The sequence below is a fragment of the Zootermopsis nevadensis genome, unplaced genomic scaffold (genome assembly GCF_977971745.1).
Source record: "Zootermopsis nevadensis isolate Lab colony 2312 unplaced genomic scaffold, Znev_1.0 Znev_ptg000028l, whole genome shotgun sequence".
Taxonomy (NCBI): domain Eukaryota; kingdom Metazoa; phylum Arthropoda; class Insecta; order Blattodea; family Termopsidae; genus Zootermopsis; species Zootermopsis nevadensis.
The window spans coordinates 14,362,801-14,385,340 of NW_028259160.1; the positions used below are offsets into that span (position 1 = coordinate 14,362,801).

General features: G+C 34.8%; 1 protein-coding gene across 1 annotated transcript; it reads left to right on the top strand.

Annotated features, from left to right (window-relative positions):
• Positions 1-27: 27 nt before the first annotated feature.
• Positions 28-22,272, top strand: Wdr33 (WD repeat domain 33). Its single transcript, XM_022070345.2, has 14 exons — positions 28-790; positions 3,671-3,940; positions 4,631-4,782; positions 9,965-10,062; positions 12,158-12,284; positions 13,346-13,579; positions 14,180-14,391; positions 15,085-15,215; positions 15,587-15,668; positions 16,888-17,070; positions 17,559-17,922; positions 19,171-19,316; positions 20,300-20,480; positions 20,675-22,272. The coding sequence occupies exons 1-14, from the start codon at positions 524-526 to the stop codon at positions 21,492-21,494; spliced, it is 3,267 nt and encodes a 1,088-aa protein (XP_021926037.1). The 5' UTR covers positions 28-523; the 3' UTR covers positions 21,495-22,272.
• Positions 22,273-22,540: the final 268 nt, after the last annotated feature.

Genomic DNA, 22,540 nt, shown 5'->3' on the forward strand with positions numbered 1-22,540 from the left:
GATCGTGAATTCTAATAACCCTGTTTCCAACAACGGTATTATTGCGTCTGCGCGTAGGGTACTTATTGTAGCATAATGGAAGATTTTGGTGAGGAGTTGGCGTATAGGACGAAAGGCTGCACAAAATAAATAAATATTACTTATTGTTTATGTTTGAGTTTACTTAAAGTGGTGTTTTAGATGACTGCAAAATATCAGAATCGAAATACTTCATATAAATGATTAAATATAGATAACCTTTGTGTTCACAAGGGAAGCAACCAGCTTTTGATATGCGTGCATTGAGTTACAAATCGTGTTTCTGGTGGACAAATTTCATATCTTGGAATTCTTTGTTCTGGTATAGTTAGTATGCATTGCGAGATATGGAGTTTGGATTCCGGGGTTTAAGATTACCTCGAAGTATTAATTGATTTTTGAGATGTTTGGAGGTTTTAGATTAACCAGAAGCATATAGTTCTCCAAAAGCGTTACGGCTTGTTGACCTGTTTATTGTCTAATCTGGTGGATTTTTTTTTCAAATATGATGCAAACAGTGCAGTATAGTCAACCTCCTCCTACTATCCCTAATATGTCAGTTCCACCTCCAATGATGGTGCCCCATCATTTTACCCAACATCGGTTCCATGGAGAGAGAGGTGCTCACAGAGGTCATTTCTTTCAACCATTCCGCCCTTACCCTCGTCCAGGTCCTGGTGGACCAGACAGTGAATTTGATGGGAAGAGGCTTCGAAAGTCTGTCATGCGAAAGACTGTTGATTACAACTCAGCATTAATAAAGATGTTGGAGGTAACTAACCTGTTCTCACATTAATATAAGTTCTTGAAAAGTATATGTTTGATAGTTTTGTTTTACATGTTACTCAGTAAAATAGATTGAATGCCCATTGTGCAGCATGCATTAGTATTACAAGGTTCATAATTATGTATATTAGAATTTGCCAATTTTGCTAGTAACATTGAAGTGGAATGAATAGGACTGATCTTATGGAAGTAGGAGTTTAATCCACTTTCAAAGTAGACTCCTCAGCATGTAGACAACTTTTTATATCAGTGTTGGGTATTACACAAACTTCTCAAACTAAGTTTTTGGATTTCCCAAGTGTTGCTCCATTGCATTAGCAAATTATTGCTCAATAAGCGACATGCTGTAGACAGGTGAATTGTGATGAATTTTCAACTTGTCTGATTTTTTTAGGCATTTAAGATGAATTTGTTGGAGAGGTCTTATCACTCGTAAATATAAATATTGATTAATAGTCTGAATTTATGGGCATACATTTGGTACACAATGCCCTTGTAATAAAATAAATAAATAAAAAAAACATTGAGCATTGCTTAGGTTTTGCAGCTCACTTGGCTTGATTTTTTGGTTATATTGAGAATGTGGGTTGCTTGTTTTAGGGTTATAACAGGTTGCTTGCTTCATTGCGTGATACAAGAAGGTTCAGGGTCAAAAGTAACGTGTTGTTTCTGATATTGTGTCAGCAGTTGATTTGAGACGTGTCCTTCATTCATGCATTCAGTCTTCATTTAGAATGGTCTTACATTAGCTGTAATAAGTTCTTCATCTTCAGCCATTTTGTGAATAATGAGTGTTGTCAGTTTTCCCTAAATAATTTGCTCGAGCTAATGATTCATTATATTAATTAAGGCTTCTAGAATGCACATTGCTTTTCAAAAAAAAAAAAATATTTTTAGAAGTATGAAATTATACACAAACTCTTGCTTAACCCATTGTTTTATATCAAAATAAGACTTGTACCAATCAGATTCTCATATAAAGTTTGATGCACACGTAAGTGATAATCCATGCACTGGCAGAAGTGAGCAGATAAAATGTTTTTTTTAGCTGTCTTCAGTCAGTAACAGTAATCATTCATTGTAGTGTTGTGACTAATTTACTCGGAAGTTTAGGAAAATAAAGTAATGACATTGATTAATGTGTAATATTAATATAACTGGCAGTAAAACTAGCAAGGACTAATACATAAGAACCTTTAAATGCATCATGCTGATGTCATGTTGTTTTTTAAGTTATTTTTATGTATAAGACCCGATCAAAAACTGCCAAGATAGAATCTGTGAAAATCGAGAAACTACACGTAGGGGTTGGTTTTATAGTAGTCCCTACAACATGTACACACCTATTTTATCATTCCTGCCAGTACAACTGAAATTAAATTTTAGAATTCCCAGCAGCTACTGGATAGCATTGAGCTCAGGTTTTTATACATTGTCAGATCTTTTGCCTTTTACAGTACTTTTGAGTTAGCCATACTGGAAAGTAGTGAGACTATCTCTCTTGTGGAATAAATTGCTGTAAAAGTTATGGCAGAATGAGCTGGTGCATTCTTCTTCTTCTTCTTCTTCTTAAAGTGCCTATCTGTTCCGGATGTTGGTGATCAGCATAGCTTATGCTTGATTGTACTAGGGAATTATAATGGATTGGTTTCCCGTTGCCTTCTCCATCGCAGTATCACAACCAGTGCATTGTCTTTATAAATTTACCATTTGCTGGTTACTCATTGTTTTGGCCGTTTGCAATTCATTTCATTATGGAAAAGTTGCAATATTTGTAAATAGAAATGTTGGTTAATAGTTTGACCTTATGGAGCATACTCATGGTGCACAGAAACCTAATAACCAAAGAAAACAGTCACAGTATTATGTTGGTCTTGCTGTGAACTGGTATGGTTTTTCTGGCTTTGCAAATAAAGGGAATTCTTATGTGATGTTTGCTGCTTAGTTTCAGTATCATAACCATAGAACCATGCTTCTACATCTGTTATGTTGCACAGAATGTAATTTTACATTGTTAACACAAAATGTATTGTGTGTCATAGAATTTTTGTTTCTTTACATATGTGTGTGTGTGTATACCACACTAGGTTTAAAAATATATATTAAGTTTTCTGTGATTTAAGACTTTAAAAGGGGTGAATGTAATATAATTGATTGAATCAATGTGGAAATTTCCATTCAAAAACAAAAATAATTGTACTGGCATTTAAAAAATCTTGGAGCAAAATTGTTAAATTTAAGTTATTTGAAACTTTGCTTTGTTATTTTGTCCTTGCAGACTGAATCTGTTCTTGCAAGTATGACACCCAAAATTTTTAAGGCAAGATGTTATACCAAGAGCCTCATAATGTTTAAAAATCTGAGAAATTGTTCTGGGTTTAAGAACTTACTTTGATCTAATTTCCCCTTTCTTACAGGATCTTAACCACATAGGAAGTCCCTCTGAAAGTGTTATTATTTCAGTATGAGTTATGGCTTTTCCCTCTTGTTTTTATATGCAGTTGAAGTCTGTTAAGAAAGTTTTTCCTTACATTATTTTACTAATTAAAAAGTACTATTGTCTAGAAATATGGTAGGGCATGTGTATGGACTGGATTCAGCTAAGAATAGGGCCTGATAATGGGTTACTGTACATATAGTTCAGTAATGGGCCTTTGGATTTTATAAAAGGTAGGAATGTTCTTATTGGCTGAGCAACTATCAGTTTCTGAATCATGTTCTGATCCATATAGCTAATATTCTTATGTGTTCAGTGTGTTTATATTACCATAATGGTTTCCTCCTAATAATTTTTCTTCGTTCTGCCACTTTTATATATCTGTAGATGGCTGTTTTGTGCTGTTCAGTGTATGAATTTCATTTATAGTGTCGTGTATGGCAGAGGGATTTTCGGGATCGGCGTGCATTGCAACCAGATGTGACATATTATCCAGACCTCCAGCCACCTCCTAGTTACATTGACAATGCCATCAACTCTGTTACGACACGCTTTGTCAAGACTGCCACCAATAAAATGCGCTGTCCCATATTTTGCATGGCTTGGACTCCTGAAGGCCGCCGTCTGGTGACAGGTGCATCCAGTGGAGAATTTACACTCTGGAATGGACTTACATTCAACTTTGAGACCATTTTACAGGTAATTTATTACTGCTTTGATTTAAAAAGTTAAGCAGATGCTGCATGTGACATTCATTATAAACAATGTACCATATCATCTTGTCACAAGTACCATCTGCAGCCTTTCATCTGGAAAATATAATTATATAGTAGTTGCATAAATATAAAGGTGCCTTTTTATCCACTGTCTTTTCTGCTGTGTTCTGTAATTAATTACATAAAAAACATTCTGATTGTCACATGTGTTTTAATGTTAGCCTTTCATCTGTAGAGAATTTAAATGAGGTTAATAACTTGAGGGCAGAAGATACAGGGATTTAAATTCTCAATAAATGCATGTGTGGGTGGAAAAAATTGTAATTTGAAAAAATGTAATTGTCAATTCCGGTAATATGAAAACATGATTTACATTACTTTTGAAGTAGTTTGGTGTGGTAGTCCTTGAAATAGGCAAAACAGAGGCTGACATCCTCATTAGCATAAACATCTGAAAGCAACACAAGGTTCTGTCCTCTGTCACAGGTTTCCAAGGTTCAAATGAAGATATTGGTTTGATACCCCCCCCCCCCCCCCACACACACACACACACTCTAAATGGATGTCAGGGCCATTAAGATATACAAAATTTCAAAGGTGATGTATTCTACTGGAGTTGACCTTTCTGTGCTCTTGTTATTTCTTATCTTGCAGTTTACATTCTTTGTTCCAGGCCCATGACAGCCCAGTGAGAACTATGGTATGGTCCCATAATGATGTGTGGATGGTTACGGGAGATCACGCTGGCTACGTCAAGTACTGGCAGAGCAATATGAATAATGTCAAGATGTTCCAGGCACATAAGGAGGCAATCCGAGGTCTCAGGTACAGGCACTGCTCACTGCTACAAGCATAACACAACTGTTCGCCCTTTCTTCATATCTTCATTCGTTAGCCATTTCATTGCTCCTCACCATTCACTGAAGTCCCATTAATCATATTTATTAGTAGAGATGTTATGGTGGCTTACTGATTGTTGTCTGTTTTGGGAATAAAGGAAAGCATGTCCTTCCAGTTCCTTAATCCATGAATTCAAGTGTATTGGTATATAATTAGTCTAAAAACTGAATACATTTTCAGTTCTCAATTCAGTTCAGTCAAATCAGGTATTAGCTGTTCTGATCCCTGGTGAGGGGTTTCTCCACTCTCACCATGTTTCTCCCACCCCTATGCTAATCTTGCAGATTATTACAAGGCGCTTACGTTTAGTTGTTCAACCAGGGGGACTTGTGTTAAGAATGTCAGAGTTTATTGGAAGACATTGATAGAATTCTGAAAAGTGGCAGAAGCCAGAGTTCAACTTGAAATAATAAAATCTTCATTTATAGTCTGTTTTTCTAGATTAATCATTTGTAGTTTGTCCTTATTGGATTCTTTGGCAAAACATGACCGTATTTATTCAAACTTTCCGCATTTTGTTTGTGCATTATATCTCACTAAAACAGAAAAAAACGCAATACTCTGGTAGGAGCAAGTATGTTATTAGATAACTTTACATCTATGCTGGAAGTTAAATTCTTTTTTTTATTTTATATTCATGTAATGATTACCCATTCATTAATGGTACTTTTGGCATACAGTGGATATTATATAAAATTTGTATGTGCTTACTCTTGCATTTCTTCATAATGTAAAGTGTACATTATTTTTAAAACTCAAGGTTCTTTTATTATCAGTTTGATTGAATTTTATGATTATTAAGATGTGTTACAGAAACTGGTAGTTGCAAATTTCAAATAAATAATCATGTACTTTAACTTGTTACATTTTAATCCTAAACATTTTCATATAATACATCTTAAGTAGTAAATGAAAATTAACCAAAGCAAAAGAATGAAACGATAGCACAACTTAACATGAGCAGTATAATATTCACTGTGGTAACAGTGATAAAATGCTTAGAAAAGACAAGAGAATTAGCTGTTCCTTATACAAAATTCTAAAACATGGTTAGCATAATGAGCTCAATTATTTTTCCTTAAAAATGGGGAGTAGGCCACTAATGTATTGTAGATTTATTGTTTGTTTGTTTTTTTTCTTTTTTGTGCAACATTAAAAGCATAGCATGCATGCATACTGCATTAGATATTGGAAGGAGGATGAGAGAAATTGTGTTGCTTGTGAAACATTTCCTGATGTAGCACACAATGTGAAGGTAGCAGATCATTTTTTGTTACAAAATTATAGTTTTCAGATAATGGGTGTGTAGGTAGATGAATGGCTGGATCATTGGATGAATAAATGACTGAGAAGAAAGGAAGGAAAAGTAGTTAAAAAATGAAAATAATTTGTGTAGGATTTGAGGTTTTTACAGCAGAGAGTCTGAAGATGGCTGCCTTCTGGGTTGTTGCACCAACGTTTCAGATCTCCTTGCTGCTTCCATCATCAGGGTAATTATTGCCCCGATGATGGGGACAGCAAGGACCTCTGAAATGTCAGTAAAGTTCTACCAGACTACATGGTTCAACAACCCAGAAGGCAGCCATCTTCAAGCAATCTGTAGATTATTTGTATTTTGATATTTATAAAATACATTTCATTTTTTCTTCGGACAAATTGCCAAGAAATTTTTGATGCAGTGAACCTTGGAGTATGCCTTTCTCTTCCAAAATGATGTAGTTGGTGTCATTTGATTTATGTACTGAATTACAAGGTCTTACTTATCTAGGTTTTGTGTGATATATTACTGTATGGAATAGTACCCTAATGAAGAATTTGTAAGATAAAACTGTAAAATATGCTTTTTAAGATAAGTATTGTACAGAATGATTTTACCTTGGGTGAATTTAATTGAGGGGATGAATGTTGGTGGTTTTGTATAAAAATAAATTTGGCTGCATGAAAGAAAAGTTGGAATAAATACGGTGGCTTCCCATTGCATTGTAGACCTCACAGTTTCCTCTTCTTGCCCATTACACATAATTGAAATAATAAAAAAACCTTTCCTATACATATGTTGTGATATTAATAAGAAATTTTCTTTGCCAGGTGGTAAAATATGTTATTTTATATTTTTGAAGTACTAAGCTTCTTTCTTTGATGGACAGTCATATGAGAAAAATAAAGCCGGGCAAGAAACTGTCCTCCACTTTTACCTTTTACCATATTTAATTGGTGAGAGTGCATTTGTGGTTTAATTTTACTGTTACTTTCATTCTTGACATATTAAAAAGTCATGTATAATAGTTGAATAATTGATGTTTAAAAATTTTTTAGACATAATAAAGCCGGGTAAAACTTTGAGTCCTTTCACAAACCTTCATCTAGTCTGGTGCAGTTATTACTGTAAACATATATATATATATATATATATATATATGATACTTCAATGTAAATACAGTTGTCACATTGAATTTCAAATAAAGACGTGTTATTCTTTGATCATGTTAAACATGAAAACAATGGGTCATAAGAAGCTAGTACATAATTCAACATGATGTCCTGAGCTTTTATTCTGTTCCAATTTTAGAATAAATAAAGGTATCCACTGCAGAATGCTCTTAAATCAAGAATAAATAAAACCAGATAAAAATGCGTCCTTTCCATGTCCATCATCATTGTTTACAATCCTTTGTATCGATAGATGTTTGTTTGAACTGGGTCATACTGATTTTGCAATAAATAAAATCAAGCTGTTTTTCCCAGTGTCCTTCATGAATACTCTATAATAACTGCTCAACATATGCCCATACTTCAATTAAAGGCGAATGTTATGACAAATATCTGGTGGCTCTGAGTTCTGTTAGGTGGGTGTAGCTATTGTAAATGTTTCATCCAGGTAGCATGTATAGAGTAGTTTATTGTTGAATCATATTTTTATCAGATTAAAAGAGATGTTTGAAAGTGTGTTACATTGATATAATTTGCAAGTTTTGCAACATTTAGAGAATAAAGACACTATTTTTACAAATTAATTTGCACATATTTCCAAGGGTTTTCTGGCAATCATGTGTCAGATTCAGTCCAAAAATGGCCAGTAATCCTGTTTCAGAAGTTTATGATTGTAGAAATATGTCCACATGAATGGCAGGTATATCCTTGGAAATTGTTTTTATTTCAAAAATATAACATTGTACTTTTACGAAGACTTTCAGGATTCAGTGACATGAATATAGGAAACCATGGAAATGCAAAATGTCTTTTAAGGAACAGGTTTATGCTTCTAATAATGTGTTCCACACACAGACCCTCCTTTTAGAAAGATGCAGTGCAGTGTTTTTCATGTGTGTTAAATTGTTTTCTTAAGGACTTTATAAGATTGTTTTCTGTTTTATCGGTGATAGAAATGAAGTCATTAATAGTCGTGCCTAGACAACCATAATGAAATTTATGTCACTGATTAGCAGTAGTGTTGATTAAAAAGTTGAACACTGTATTCACATATTTTTATCTTGTTTCTCTTAAGCAGCATAAAACTGGGAGTTTATGGCAAAATTATTTTTGCATGGATGATGTGATGTCTAACTACCTGGTTACTTTTGAAAGTTTAATAGCAACATTATAGCAGAATGGCTGAAAATAGATCTTTTTCATTTGTGTTCATTATGGTGACAGTCCAAATTATATCATTTTTAATATTTGTTCATATTTACATGACATGTCTATCATACATGAGGTTGGAAATAGAATGGGAACACACATCACAGCTTACATTATTCTGCAATAGATAGTTGTTCTATTCCATTTAATAACAAGTATAAGCTAGTAAACTTCATAACTACCAGCAAAATGCTATGGAATGTCTCTGTTGAAGTAATTAAGTAGTTTCTTTTACATGAATTTTGTTAAAATGAAAACCTGAAAACAGTCTTGGCTTGTGTGTGATCTTCAGTAATGAATTAACTTAACAACCAGGTATTTTTGATTTTAGAAATACTTTATAAAGTGTGATACTACAGAGTAACTAACTCCATAAATCGGAGTCCTTGGGAACCTGATAATTATTCAGCTGCAAAACAGTTTGCTGCATTTTTTAACCTGAAGGTTCATTACCTCAAGAGCTTGCCATAGGCCCCTATCCTGAGCCATTTTAATCCATTCACATCCTTCTTTAAGATCGAGCGTAATCTATGCTATCTATCCCATCTATGCTGAGGACTCACAAATTGTCTCTTAGGTTTTCTTACTAAAATGTATGCATTGTTTCCTCCATGTGCTACGTGTTTCTTGGGTATCATCTTCCTTGATTTAATTACCCTAATAATATTTGGTAATGAGTACAAATTTTGAAGCTTCTTATTATGTAATTTTCTCCATCCTTCTATTGTTTACACTGTCTTAGATCCAGATATTCTCCTGAAGACTATGCTTTCAAACACCTTCAGTCTCTTTTCTATCTGTTGGATGAGAGACCAAGTTCTATACTGTAGATGACAATGTTGCTCTGGGTTGTGATGCTGTGTAGTCTCATACATAGATACCAGTGTTTCAGAAACATACTGTCTCCATTGTCAGGGCTGAAGATGGACCATTAGTTTCTTTAAATTGGTACATATGATTTGTAATTTCATTCAAAAAACTACATATTATATCAGAAACATGCCAGGTTTACCAATTTAAAAACTGAAATTACTGTCATTCTTAGACAATGCATTAGCTGAAGATCTGCTGCCTCCATCATCAGGGCATTCGCCCTGATGATGGAGGCAGCAACAACCCAGAAGACAGCAATCTTCAGACTCATCACCGTGAAAACCTTAAATCCTACAATACATTAGCTGTTTATTACAGGGAAACGTTAATAACTTAATAATGCATTACTTGTTGTTTCCTCCCATAAACAGAATGAACATTTTTACATTGTGTATTATTTGTTTCTAAAGGTTAGTTCACTTTTAGATTAATTTTCAAAGTTTTATTTATATTAGACCATAATAGCTGAGATCAGGCTTTCTTAGCCAACAGTTCAAAACCTGTATTGTCATAGTGAATATTTATGAATTTTCCATCACCTGCTTGTAATGTTTTCTGACACTGTTTTGTTACCTCCTGTCTGTCCATCCCATAGCTTCAGCCCAACGGACCACAAGTTTGTGACTTGTTCGGATGATGGGACATTGAGGATCTGGGACTTCATGCGATGCTATGAGGAGAGGATTCTAAGAGGTAAGTACCTCTCAAATGTCAAATTATTTTTTAAATATTGATACTGTTTAGTAGCATCTGACAAAAAGCAAGTCTGCACAGTATATTGATGTCTAACATAAACTGCTGTTAAAGTCACCTATAAATGATTTCTCTTGTTAAGTAATAATTCATTGTGACTGTGATCTGTACAACTATAATTTATTTGTTATTGTACCTACAGAAAATGTTTCTCTTCTACCACTAGACTATATTCTAAAGCAAATGAATTGGCACTCTAGTTCATTTTGATTTTGGCCTCCCATCTGTACTTAGTGGTCTCTTTTATCACCTTCCCCATTTATGCTACATACCATGTCCATCTCATATTTCTTGATTTTATTACCTTAAATGACATTTGGTCATATACTGTGGTTAGGAGACCCCCTTATTAAACAGAAACATTATTTTTGTTTGTATAAAATGACCCATTGTTCAAGAAGATTTAAAATTGTATATTAATTGCCAAATCATTTAATCTGAAGCCAGGTTTGTCCAGTTGTATTTTAAGTAAAAAATATTTTAAATGCAAGGAACATTTTCAAATTGTTTTGATAAATCTAATATATGGGCCCATCAGTGATATCAATATCTGTGAACATAATTGTTGTATTTAGGTGGTAGTAACTGTTAAAAATATGGAAACAAAGATATTTGAGTTGTATCTGTATTATGTGTTTTCCTGAAATTCATAATAGATATTTGACGTCTTTGCATTGGTCCTCATATTTCATCTCAGAAACTATTGTTGCATTTTGATAAAATTTGGTCTTGGGGTATATGCCCTGAACATTTCTAGGTAAATTTAATTTTCATTGCTACTGGTCCAAAATAACATTAATTTAATGTTAAGATCAAATTAAACTAAGAAGTTTTCTCAGAAAAGCAGCTCATTTTTCCAAATATTGGTGTTTGTGTGGTGTGAAATATGGATCACATTAAAGTATGGTATATCTGTGGCATTGATTACCTTTGCAATAATATATTTATAATGAATTAACACTGAGGCCAATGAATTGTATGAAATCATAAAGAATACATTTGAAAAATATGTGTACTCCTGATGGTAGTAAATCTTAGTATTCTTGTTTACTAGTGCCCCTGTAAATTTTGAGTTTTTCTTCTTCCCCCTTTACAAAATTATGGTCAAGTAAATTTTGCATCAGTGTTCCACTAACTTTCCCCATTCACATGTTTTTGGTTATCATATTTTAAAAGTAAAGGTAGGTTTATGTGTTGGCTCACTCTAATAACTTGTAAACTTCTGAGGTGGAATGTAACACTAGTTCTACTTAGTGCAGCATCCTGAGGTATTGTATGGTGATAGAATTGTAAGAAATATGCAAATTATTGTTATGGGAAACTTTTCTATGGCATAGACAACATGGTAGCTGTATGAAGTCCATATTAAGCTTTCTCTTTCAAGGAGCTAACAAAGCACTAGAGTGGACTGGTGACACTTCAGATGAACATACAGATTTTATATGAAACATTTTTGTAACTTAAAAATGACAAACATGGACAGTGTGAAACTTTGAGGTTATATATAACATTTGTCATAAAATTTAAACTCATGGGAATTACTGAAATATATCACTAATTGTATAATTATTAATTTATAGTTCTTGGCTACCTCGCTTTATAGACTGAAGCACTGTGTAGTCTGGCAGATATGTCCAATGTTGATTAATATCTGTATTATCCTCTCACTGATCCACTGTGTAACTACCCATCTAGTTTCATGGCAGAGAAACATATTTGTAAAATTTGAGGTTCTCATGGTGCTGAAGATTTTGATGTTTGTCTTCTGGATGGTAATGCCATGTGATCTTTTAAGTATATACCTGTAAGCTGTAAGTTAATTATGAACATTTTATTGATTAATTAATTAATTATGGTAAATGTTCATTCATCATAGTTATTAGGCACAACATGTAAGTGCATTTCTATCAGTTTACTATTAATAAATGTTGGTTTGCTTTTATGTTTTGTCTGTGTGTACATTGAATCTCTTCATCTGTTGTCTTCAAAAGAGGTTCATTTTTCTTGTCCATGATAATACCTTGCCTGGTTACAGGACACGGTGCTGATGTCAAGTGTGTACACTGGCATCCCCAGAAAGGTCTCATCATCTCAGGCAGTAAGGATAATCAACAGCCAGTGAAACTGTGGGATCCGAAGACAGGCCAATCACTCGCAACACTGTATGTATAGTCATTTTAGTGTATTTTACAAAGAGCAGGCATGTGAAGCTGGTAATACCTAAGGTTCACAACATTATAGTTATTTTAGATTGTAACATTTCTATATATATGTTTATGATATGTATTTAGTGCAAAATGGAACTCTTTCACTAAGACATTATTCACAGTATTGTAAGACATAGTAAATGAAATTCTTTATATTTATTTAGAAATATATTATGTGTTTTCATAAACATCAACTATCATACAGAATTTGTGGAACTGTTTTATGACTTAGTTGATTTGTGTATGTCCATAACTTCATCCTTAAGTTTCATAGAATTACAGGAGTTGGCCATATCTGGAATGGAATTTACAGAGTGTACCATTTAAAACGCATCCTATTAACAGTCACTTACATTGGTACAAAAATTAAATCAGTAGCAGTTCGTCCCCATGTACAAGACTTTTCCAACCTCTCCCTTGACACTCAAGTCTAGGTCACTCTGGTTGATGGACCGTTACTCATGCCAGTTGCACAAAAGCTGTGCAGGTGCTAACATGGTGTATTCATGAGCAGAACGTGTTTGTTTTCGAACATTACTTTACATCAAAATTGTTTGCTGCTGATGATGAAGCATTTAGCAATGTGTATCCTGTCAAGTACTGATCAAGGCAACAGTATATGAGCATTGTGCTCATGAATAATTCTTTACTCTGAATGCAACCAGGTGCTGGGTCAGACTGAGGTGAAACAGCAACTGAGGACCTAAGTTGTGATGATGTGCTGGCTGGATAGGCCTACCACACACCTTAGAGGTGATGATAGTTGAGTATGGATAATTGGTAGAATCATGATTGACAAGGAAGAAATGAAACTGGTCATAGAAGCATTTGCCTCTTTGCCATTTGTCCTCCACAGATTCCATTTTAACTGCGTTGGTGACACTTTAATGTTAGAGGATTGCCTGTTCCCACTTGAGATGTGGCATTGCCTAAAGACAGATAACTTGTCATGTAAGCAGTGAATAGGTTAATGAACCAAGGATACAAGATGTAAAGAAAAGTTATTATGTCAACAGCCATGCCCACAAGAGCACTGTGATGGACATCAAGTGGAATTCTAATGGAAATTGGTTAGTGACTGCATCTCGAGATCATCTCCTCAAGTTATTTGATCTGCGAAACCTGTCACAAGAAGTCCAGACTTTCCGTGGTCACAAAAAGGAAGCAAGCAGTGTAGCGTGGCATCCTTACCATGAGGGCCTCTTCTGCAGTGGAGGTTCAGATGGTGCTATTCTCTTTTGGCATGTTGGGTGAGTTATATGGTGGTGTGATCATATTTATTAAAATTCCATTATGCATTGAAATACCCACACATTTTATATTATTTACCATAGTGATAAATCTCCTAAATATCAAATATGTTGTGTCTAACTAAATCATGTTTTGCTGTACTTGAGCCTTTAAAGGCCAATGATATATGCCATCTGCTCTAAGAGTCAGTAACTCTGCATTTTGCCCACAGAATATATTCATTAATTTCATACAGTTCTAAGAGTTTGCAGTAAGGACTGTTTATTTTAAATATTACTTAGGCAAGTTTTGTTTTAAAGGGTTAGAACACCTGTCACTATTGATTTACTTATCTTAATCCTCTTGCATTATAAAACGAAACTTATTCATAAAATGGCATCAAAGGTAGTCTGTCCATCCCATTAATAATTTTATCTGTATTAGGCATGAAAAATGCAACATAATCCATTCTCTACAAACAGTACTGAGTGAGTTAGTGAAACAATAACACTCAGATTTGTGTTTAGAATATACATGCTTCAAATCTTGGCTAGAATATCCCCATGTGTTCTTTGAAATGTGCATTTAGAGGTATTAAATCCGTGTTGTGACTGCTTCAGTGCCGACAAAGAGGTGGGTGGCATTGAGCAGGCCCATGACAGCATTGTGTGGACATTAGCTTGGCATCCACTTGGACATATCCTCTGCTCAGGATCCAATGATCACACTAGTAAATTCTGGACTCGTAACCGACCTGGTGACCTCATGCGTGACAAATACAATCTCAATACCCTGCCAGCTGGTTTGCCAGGTTTTGAAGACCAGGATATGGGTAAGTACATAGAATTCTAACCCATAAATCTCTGTGTCCAATACAGTAATACAAGAATGAAAAGGTGTGCTTCAATGGAGTGCACATTTATTCCTTTTATCTTTTCTTTCTTTCTCTCCCCCCCCCCCAAAAAAAAAAAATTCAAATCCATTGTTCTACAGCTAATCACACTACAGGTATCACATTACACAGAAAATATTGTTGTCCGTATTTAGTCCTTTATTATAATGTTCCATTGATTTAGTTTTTCACATTTTTTAATTGTCTGCAAATATTAATGCTTTTGTGTTTGGTACCTTGTTCTCTCCTCTAACTTCATTAACAATTTCAGTCATCACAGCATAAACAAAGTTGGATAGAGGGCACTTTATCTCACTCTTCTTGTTTCAGACCATTCTGATCTTCCTAAATTTGTTTTAACACAATTTTTACAGGTATTTTATGTTGGCTTCACTTCATATTAAGGTACTGTGCTGCTTTTGATCATCTTAAGCTTTAAAAATATATGTCCCTCCAAATTGAAATTAATTTTGCACTCTTCTTTAAATGATGCAGTTTACCTAATGTCATGTTTTTTTAAACTCAGGGATTAATGCATATTTTTCATTACATTTAGAAATAAATTAATCATTTTTTCATTCAGATCCATTTAAAAATATTTTTAGTTCCTTAGACTGATTGTTGGCATTGCAGATGAACCAGCCGTAATACCTGGTATGGGGCCTGAAGACAAGGTAGAGACTGTGGCAAGTCCCACAGCTGCTCAGATCCCAGGACTTGACTTTGATGCTGGTGAGGACAGACACCGTTCATACCACAAAAAGGTACTCTAGCTTTCATTTATTACGTATACATTCAGTAGCATCATTTCTTAGCTGCTTCTTTTATTTCTGATATATATTAGCGACTGTGATTGAGTTCAGTCTCAAAACTCTTTTAACACTAAACTTTGATGCTAACCATTAGGCAATTGACTTTAAGCCTTTATTGTGATTCACTGTTGATATTGATCCTGCTTTTTGGTGCAGGAGCCAAATAGAAATTGCCTTATAGCCATCTTGCTTTCAGCAGTAAGAAAAGTATTAAAATGAATCCATGTAAGCTGCCTGCTACGTTAATTCTGAAGAGTGTTGTATTTTAATTTTAATTTATTTATTTATATGGAGTGAAGACAGAATTAATTAATTGTTCACAGGTGCCATATTCAAAACCAATTCCAAGGAATTTCCAGGCTCAGTGGAATGAGACAGGAAGAGCAAATCATGATGATGGTCGAGGTAAGTATTAGGAGCATAAGTTCGTAACAGGTTCAAGATATTCTGCTGAGAATGTTCACTGTGTTGGTTGCTGGAAGTTAGCAGTGATGATAAGAGCAAGTGGTATTATACTTCCTTGACATCCACATGACTTTGTGTTGATGATGATTCCTTTTGTGTAGAACATGGATCAGTTTATACCAGAGTCATGATTGTTTTTGTGAATCTTGTGTGAAGTGTCAATCTGCTAGGTGGAGTGATGAAATTTTTCCAGGGTTCAAGTTCCTGTGTATAGTCTTGTCAGTAAAGTAGCAAAAACTGGCCTGTTAATACACAGGAAACCAAAGCATCATTGCTGGGTATTTACAGAAGAAAAACTGGATGACATTGGAGCATAAAGAATATCTTTGTAAGTCTCTTAAATTCCTTGTGCAAGAAGTAGGAATATCAGATAGGACTGAAAATTTATACAAAATTATTGAAACTATGGCCTTTCAAAACATTTGTGCATTCATTATAGCCACCCTTAATGTCTGTAACTCATATCTTCAGTCAGATGGGCCATTTTCAAACTGGTATGTAAAGTTATCTTATGTCTACAGCTGTTTCATTGATTGCACCACTTAATACATCTTACAGTTACCATGCAGAATCATGGTGATAAATAATAGAACATTGGTCAACAGGAATACATTCATAAGATTGGAATAATAAATTGATCCTGGTAAATAAGCAGATCTTATGGGGGAATGGTTTCTGTTCCTGAACGGTGAAGAGAACATTATATAAATGCCACTATAAGCCAAGCAGCATGTTTTTTTAAGTCACCTGATTTTAATCTGATGATTCGTGTGGGACTTTAAATGAAAAATGTAAAAGTTTAGGAAACTAAGAAGGTTCTTGGTATTTTAAGAAGACATTAAATTAATAGAGCCTCTTAAAAAGGGAATCATTTCATAATGTATAATATTTTGTTTAGCTTTGGAAGAAGCTAAAATCTGTGTTGACTATTATCTGCTATCCTGTTTATAAACTGATTCCAGAGAAATTAAATGTATGGTGTACAAAATCAAAATATGAAATCAGAGCCTTTTGTTGTACTTGATACACCATGATCCAAGCATTAAAATATTATGTTTATACTTTCATCACTTTTCTACTTTATTTTGAAAGGTCTGTCATGTTATGCACAAAAATGGTAGTACGTTTTTTGTTAATTCTTTCTGTTTTATATTTTCAGATGAAGACAGTGATGAGGAGGAGGTGTCATGGAGAGGTCGAAAATCTTTAGTACTACCAAAGGATCCACTAACTGAGGTTATTACACAGCTAATAGAAACAAATCCACCCCCAGGTGTTGTTCCTCTTAGCCAGCTCCAACCACAAGCTATTATTGTTTATGGAAAGCTACTCCCAGTTGAAGGTTAGTGATGATTTTCATACCAATAGGTTATGTGAGGAAGTAGGCAGAATGGTGACATCTGTTTAATCAGCTGTCAGATACGTCAGTTGCCTAAAAGTGTGCTACCACCTGTTCAACAGAAGTCTCCAACTAGCCCTAGTTAGGGATCTGATTTACATTGGAAAAGGCAGCCTCATCTTATGTCTTCCTCAGAAAAGTACAGGGACCAGCACTCAACTGACCCAGTTAAAAGATACATACTGTGCATTGTAGTTTGTAGATTGTTACACGTTTCTTCATGAAACATATTTTGGAACTTCTCAGCTGCAAGGTGAGCTCAATCTTGCACATTATATTCCCTATTTCCAGTCCATCTGCACTTTGTGATTTGGATGTATCATGCAACACAGGTAACTAGACTGACTGCTGTTCATTGATGGTCTGCAAATAGTTGACACATTAAGTTTGAGACTGCTTTATGATTAATGCATTCATTCTTCTTTCAACAGGAAATCCAGCTTTAGCTAGTGCAATTGCTGCAGGACCATTGGCACTACAGCGTTTTATTGATTCGGGTGAACTGGAAGAATTGGCTGATGTAATACCACACATAGATGATAATGATGAATTTGATGAATATGATGATTATGATGACAACATGGATTTGGAGACTATGTCAGATATTGAGCTTCCTGCACCTCTTCCATCTTCTGTCTTTGCACGCAAAGCTGCTCAACAACAGCAACAACAACAGCATCAACATCAGCATCATCCTCCTCATCAAAGGAAGTCACGATTCAGTGATCGTGAAGATACAAAAGATGATTCAGAAGAAAATGCTTCCAGTAATAATCGTGACACTCTTCGCATCAGGTAACAAGATAGATTAACATAAAGCATGTTCTAAGATTTTATGTTTACATTGCAAGATTATATAAGTGAATCTCCTAGGTTGAAACACTGTGTGATGTTGGAAACAAACTTCTGACATTTTGAAGGAACCTACTTATTCACCTATTAAAGTCTACAGCTTTTATTCAAAATATTTTCAAGTACATATTTAACAGCATACAGGGAACATGTTATTTATGATTCTAGGCAGTATCATATCTTATTAATTAGCTTTGTTAACAATATGTTTGTATCTGCAGAAAATGAACAGCATGACCAGTGATGGATTGGAAGTTACAGAAGTATATGTATTCTAAATTTTAGTTCAGGCAATGATAATGTAACAACATATCAGTATATTATTGTTTGAATGTCATTGGTAAATTAGGAACTTTTAGCACTTTTACATTGCTCGATCAGTTAAATGTTAAATATATTTATATTGTACAGTCTATACACAAACGTTTGAAGTTTATTGATGTTGTAAAAATTATATAATATTAAAACATTTTTTTGTGTAAAATATTATATTAGCGCTCTTAATCGTAAATAAATGTAAAATCGTATTTACGATTAAGAGCACTAATATAATATTTTACACAACAAAATGTTTTAATATTATATAATTTTTACAACACCAATAAACTTCAAACGTTTGTGTATAGACTGTACAATATAAATATATTTAATCAAACACAAACATGACGCATATAAGATACAGTTAAATGTTGTTGACAAAAATGTATAATCATTTTTAATTTGCTCAAATGTCTCCTGAGTTGTGTTTGAATTGCACAGTCTTTCATGATGGAGGAGCTACATTCAGCAGTGCAGTGAGTTGCTGCTGCACACTGCTTGTAGCACTGAGATGATAATGTTGTGTCATATTGTGATGATTATAATTGTTTAATTTTAACCATCTAATCACAATAAAATGTCGTGAAAAAGATGATGCTCTAATTGTAAATCGAACATTTCGATAGAAAGAGCATCATTTTAATATATTTTAAATATTAAATGTTAATTATAATAATAATATTTTAATATTTAATAAAATATTTTATTGTGATTAGACGGTTAAAATTAAACAATTGTAGCCACTGGTTTGCATGCACGCTTTCGATTCGTATTCTGAAAGACAGTCCTCTTTTCCAGTTAATTACCCGATTATACCTGTGTTGTACTATAAGGCTCAGGATGCACCATCTTTCATGACATGTTTGTGTTCAGAAATGCTCCTGTGGACTGTGGGTTGGAAGACAAAGACATGCGCAATTTACCTCTCCAGCAGCCACAGCCATTAGGTTTCCCTGGACACCGGTCTGGGCCCGGACACCGTCTTGGCCTTGCCCCTGACCAGGACATGAGATTTACAGGTACGTTTGTTGAGCAGGCCATTCATAGCTCATGTATGCAATGAACTTCTCTAGCTTCAGCTGACATATTAAATGTTTCATTCAGATCATATTCATTGGAAATAAATAACAGCTTTTCAATTATTTTGTTACATAACATGAAGCAGAATATCTAGTCATCACATGTAGTTTTCTTTAACTAACTGAAATAATTAAATTGTTTATTTTTTATATATTATCTTGATGCCTGTAATTACATTTGTATTAGATTAATCTTCTGCAAGCATATTTAACCTTCTGGAGTCTAACATCAAGCTGTGCTTGTAGATAACATTAATACCCATAAAGCTAAACCACAGCAAAAAGTTGTGTTGCTGCCTACTCTGATCCTGACATTGAAATTGATACTCCAAGTTGAGCAGCAGGCCATTTAAAGAAGACTCCACTCATTTAATAAACTTCATTCAGTTTACACAATAACATGATACTTTAACCTCTTAACTGATACATGAAGGTTAGCACACTACAAGAAACAGGCACAACATTATTCTTCTTTAAATTAGTTATGTCTCATACAAAAGTCCAGTTTCTGCATTTATGCTGGCTATTACAAGAGTGACAGAAATAGGAAGCTGTCTTCCTGTCATGATAACATTAGCAAGTTCTTTTACACTCAAAATCTAATCTTTACCTATACTGATGAAATGTCAAACCCAGTTCAGTAATTTATACTGCAATATAATAATGTCCCTGATGTGATAGGATTTATTAACACAGATGGTGGTCTTCCAGGTTATTGTGCTATGTAGCATTTTGGCTACTTGGCACAAAAACCTAAAAGACCTCCACCATCCCTGTCAAACCCTGAAATCTTAACAGTTGTTGCATATGTTACTTCAGCATTTTCACTATCTAAGGAATAGAACATCAGTACAGCCCAACATAAAAATACAGTACAGTAATGTGCATAAACATAATCTTAATATAAATAGAGATGCTTACAGGGTCTTCAGTAGGGGATTTGGATCTACGTCAAACCCCTGGAGGAGCCACGGTACCAGGGTTGTTGGGAGTAACAAGTGACCAGGACTTTCGGAGACTTCAGATCGACGGTGACCTGAGGCACCTTAATAACTCAGTGCTCCCAAGGTCCCTAATGGATGAAGACATGCGTAGTCATCAAGGGTAAGGCTTTATCTTCATATTATGTGTGTCAAAACTTTAGAATAAATGTAGATGAAACATAGATTTAGACCAAGATGAAACTAGATAAATCTTGTATAATTTTTTTTGTTCTTAATTTCTAAAATTGAAACCAGTATTTTTACATAAACTTAAAAACAAGAGCTATGTTGAAATAATCTTGTCTGGTTTCCCAGATTTGACCAGGACATGCGGGCAGAATGTGGAAGAGACTTGGACTTACGCAACAATCCAGGCATTTTACCACAACTTCCATCTTCTCAGCTTATGGGTGGACAGTTTGACTCTGATTTCCGTCAGCAGAAAAGTGGCATTATGCCTTTGCTGTCGCGACCTAATCAGGGATCCCCACTTCATGGTGGGATGAGAGGTGGTCCTCCAGAAAGCCTACGTGAACCATATGATGAGGTAGAAGATTCAAGAGACAGAGGTTCAGGAATGAATGAAGGACCAAGCAAGAGAGGGCTCATGATGGGAGGTCCACAGTTTGGTGATCGCCCTCCAAGAAGTTTATTGGAGCAAGAGGGGTGGGGATCAGGTCCCAGAAAAAGACGCTGGGGTGAACCCCCACTGGATGAAGATGACAATCGTGGTGATTATCAGTCAGGCCCAGGTGGAAACTTTAGGCAAGGAGGAAGCTTTCCTGGTGAGGAAAACTTCAGAGGTGGCTACCCTATGAGTCCTGGGGAAGCAGGGAATAGCCCAAGTAATGGACGGCATTTTGGAGCAGACCCAGAGGACAGTCAAGGTGGAAGTTATAATAGAGGAAACAGAGGGCCAGGTTCCTGGGGGGGAGGGGGAGGACCTTATCCCCCATCTAGACAAGGCAGCCCATTCCATTATCAACCAGAAGGTGGATTTCGAAGTCGTGGAGGCAGGGGTGGATTCTCTAACAGGGGAAGAGGAGGTGGAATGTCAAGAGGTGGCTCAAGAGGCAGATTTGGAGGTCCTAGAGGAATGCGTGGTGGACGTGGTCCAAAACGGGGACAGTTTTGAATTTGTGATTGTGACAAGATCTGCAGTTAACATTTTCATGCTGAAAGGTGTGGTGGATATGTGTAATTGTCAGTGCTGTAAATCTTTGCTTTTCATGTATGATAATATCTGACCTGCTTTTACAAAATTCATTACATTTGAGTGCATAAAAAAAACTTTCAAAGCTGTATACAAAGTTATCCACCTTTTCATATATAATTTTCCTACATGAAGGTGTGGTTCATGGTGAATTTATATTGGCAAATGGTCTTCAAAATGTGGAACTTAATTTTCATTTCTGCCAAATGACTTGGCCTGGAATGGAATAATGTTGAGTAGATCAACAATTGCATTTTGTTTTTATATGAACTTCAGAATCTGTCCATAAATAAAAAATGGGCTTTGAATGACTTAGTGCTGAAGCATATAATGTCTGCTTCAAACGGACCTTTCAAATGCACTGGTTGGCCTGCAGTGTTGAAATAGGACGATGGCCCAGAAGCATGCAGTTACTTTGCTGAATCAGTTTTGAGTTATCTTATGTTCATAATCAAAAGCGATTTATATCTTTATCAGCCCAGCAATTTACCAGAATTGGTGTGCAAAGTAATGGCCAATGAGACACTTGCTATTAATGTACTATTTATGTGCTCCATGTGTTTGTTTAGAGTACCAAGAAAGAGCATAGTCTTATCATGAAAACAAAGTCATCTAATTATAATTTCATTTACAGAATAGTTGGGTCTGTTGATTTAGTTTATGTAACCATCCTGTGACTATTATAACATCAAAAATTGTTTTTTATTAAATTTCCTTCAGAAATTTTCCCTACATTTCCCATTTTCCAATAAAGACGAGAAAGAATTTATTTTTTCCATATATAAATTTCCTATCCTCATTTTATTCCAGTGTGCTATAATAAACAGTGGAGGAATGATTCTTTCCTTTAATCTACAAACAACATTGTTTGAGAAACTTCAACTGCTTTAAGCTTCTCACTGAAATTGAACAACAATGGACATGATGCATAACTTGTTCCATCCACCTCCCATTTTAACAACTTGTTT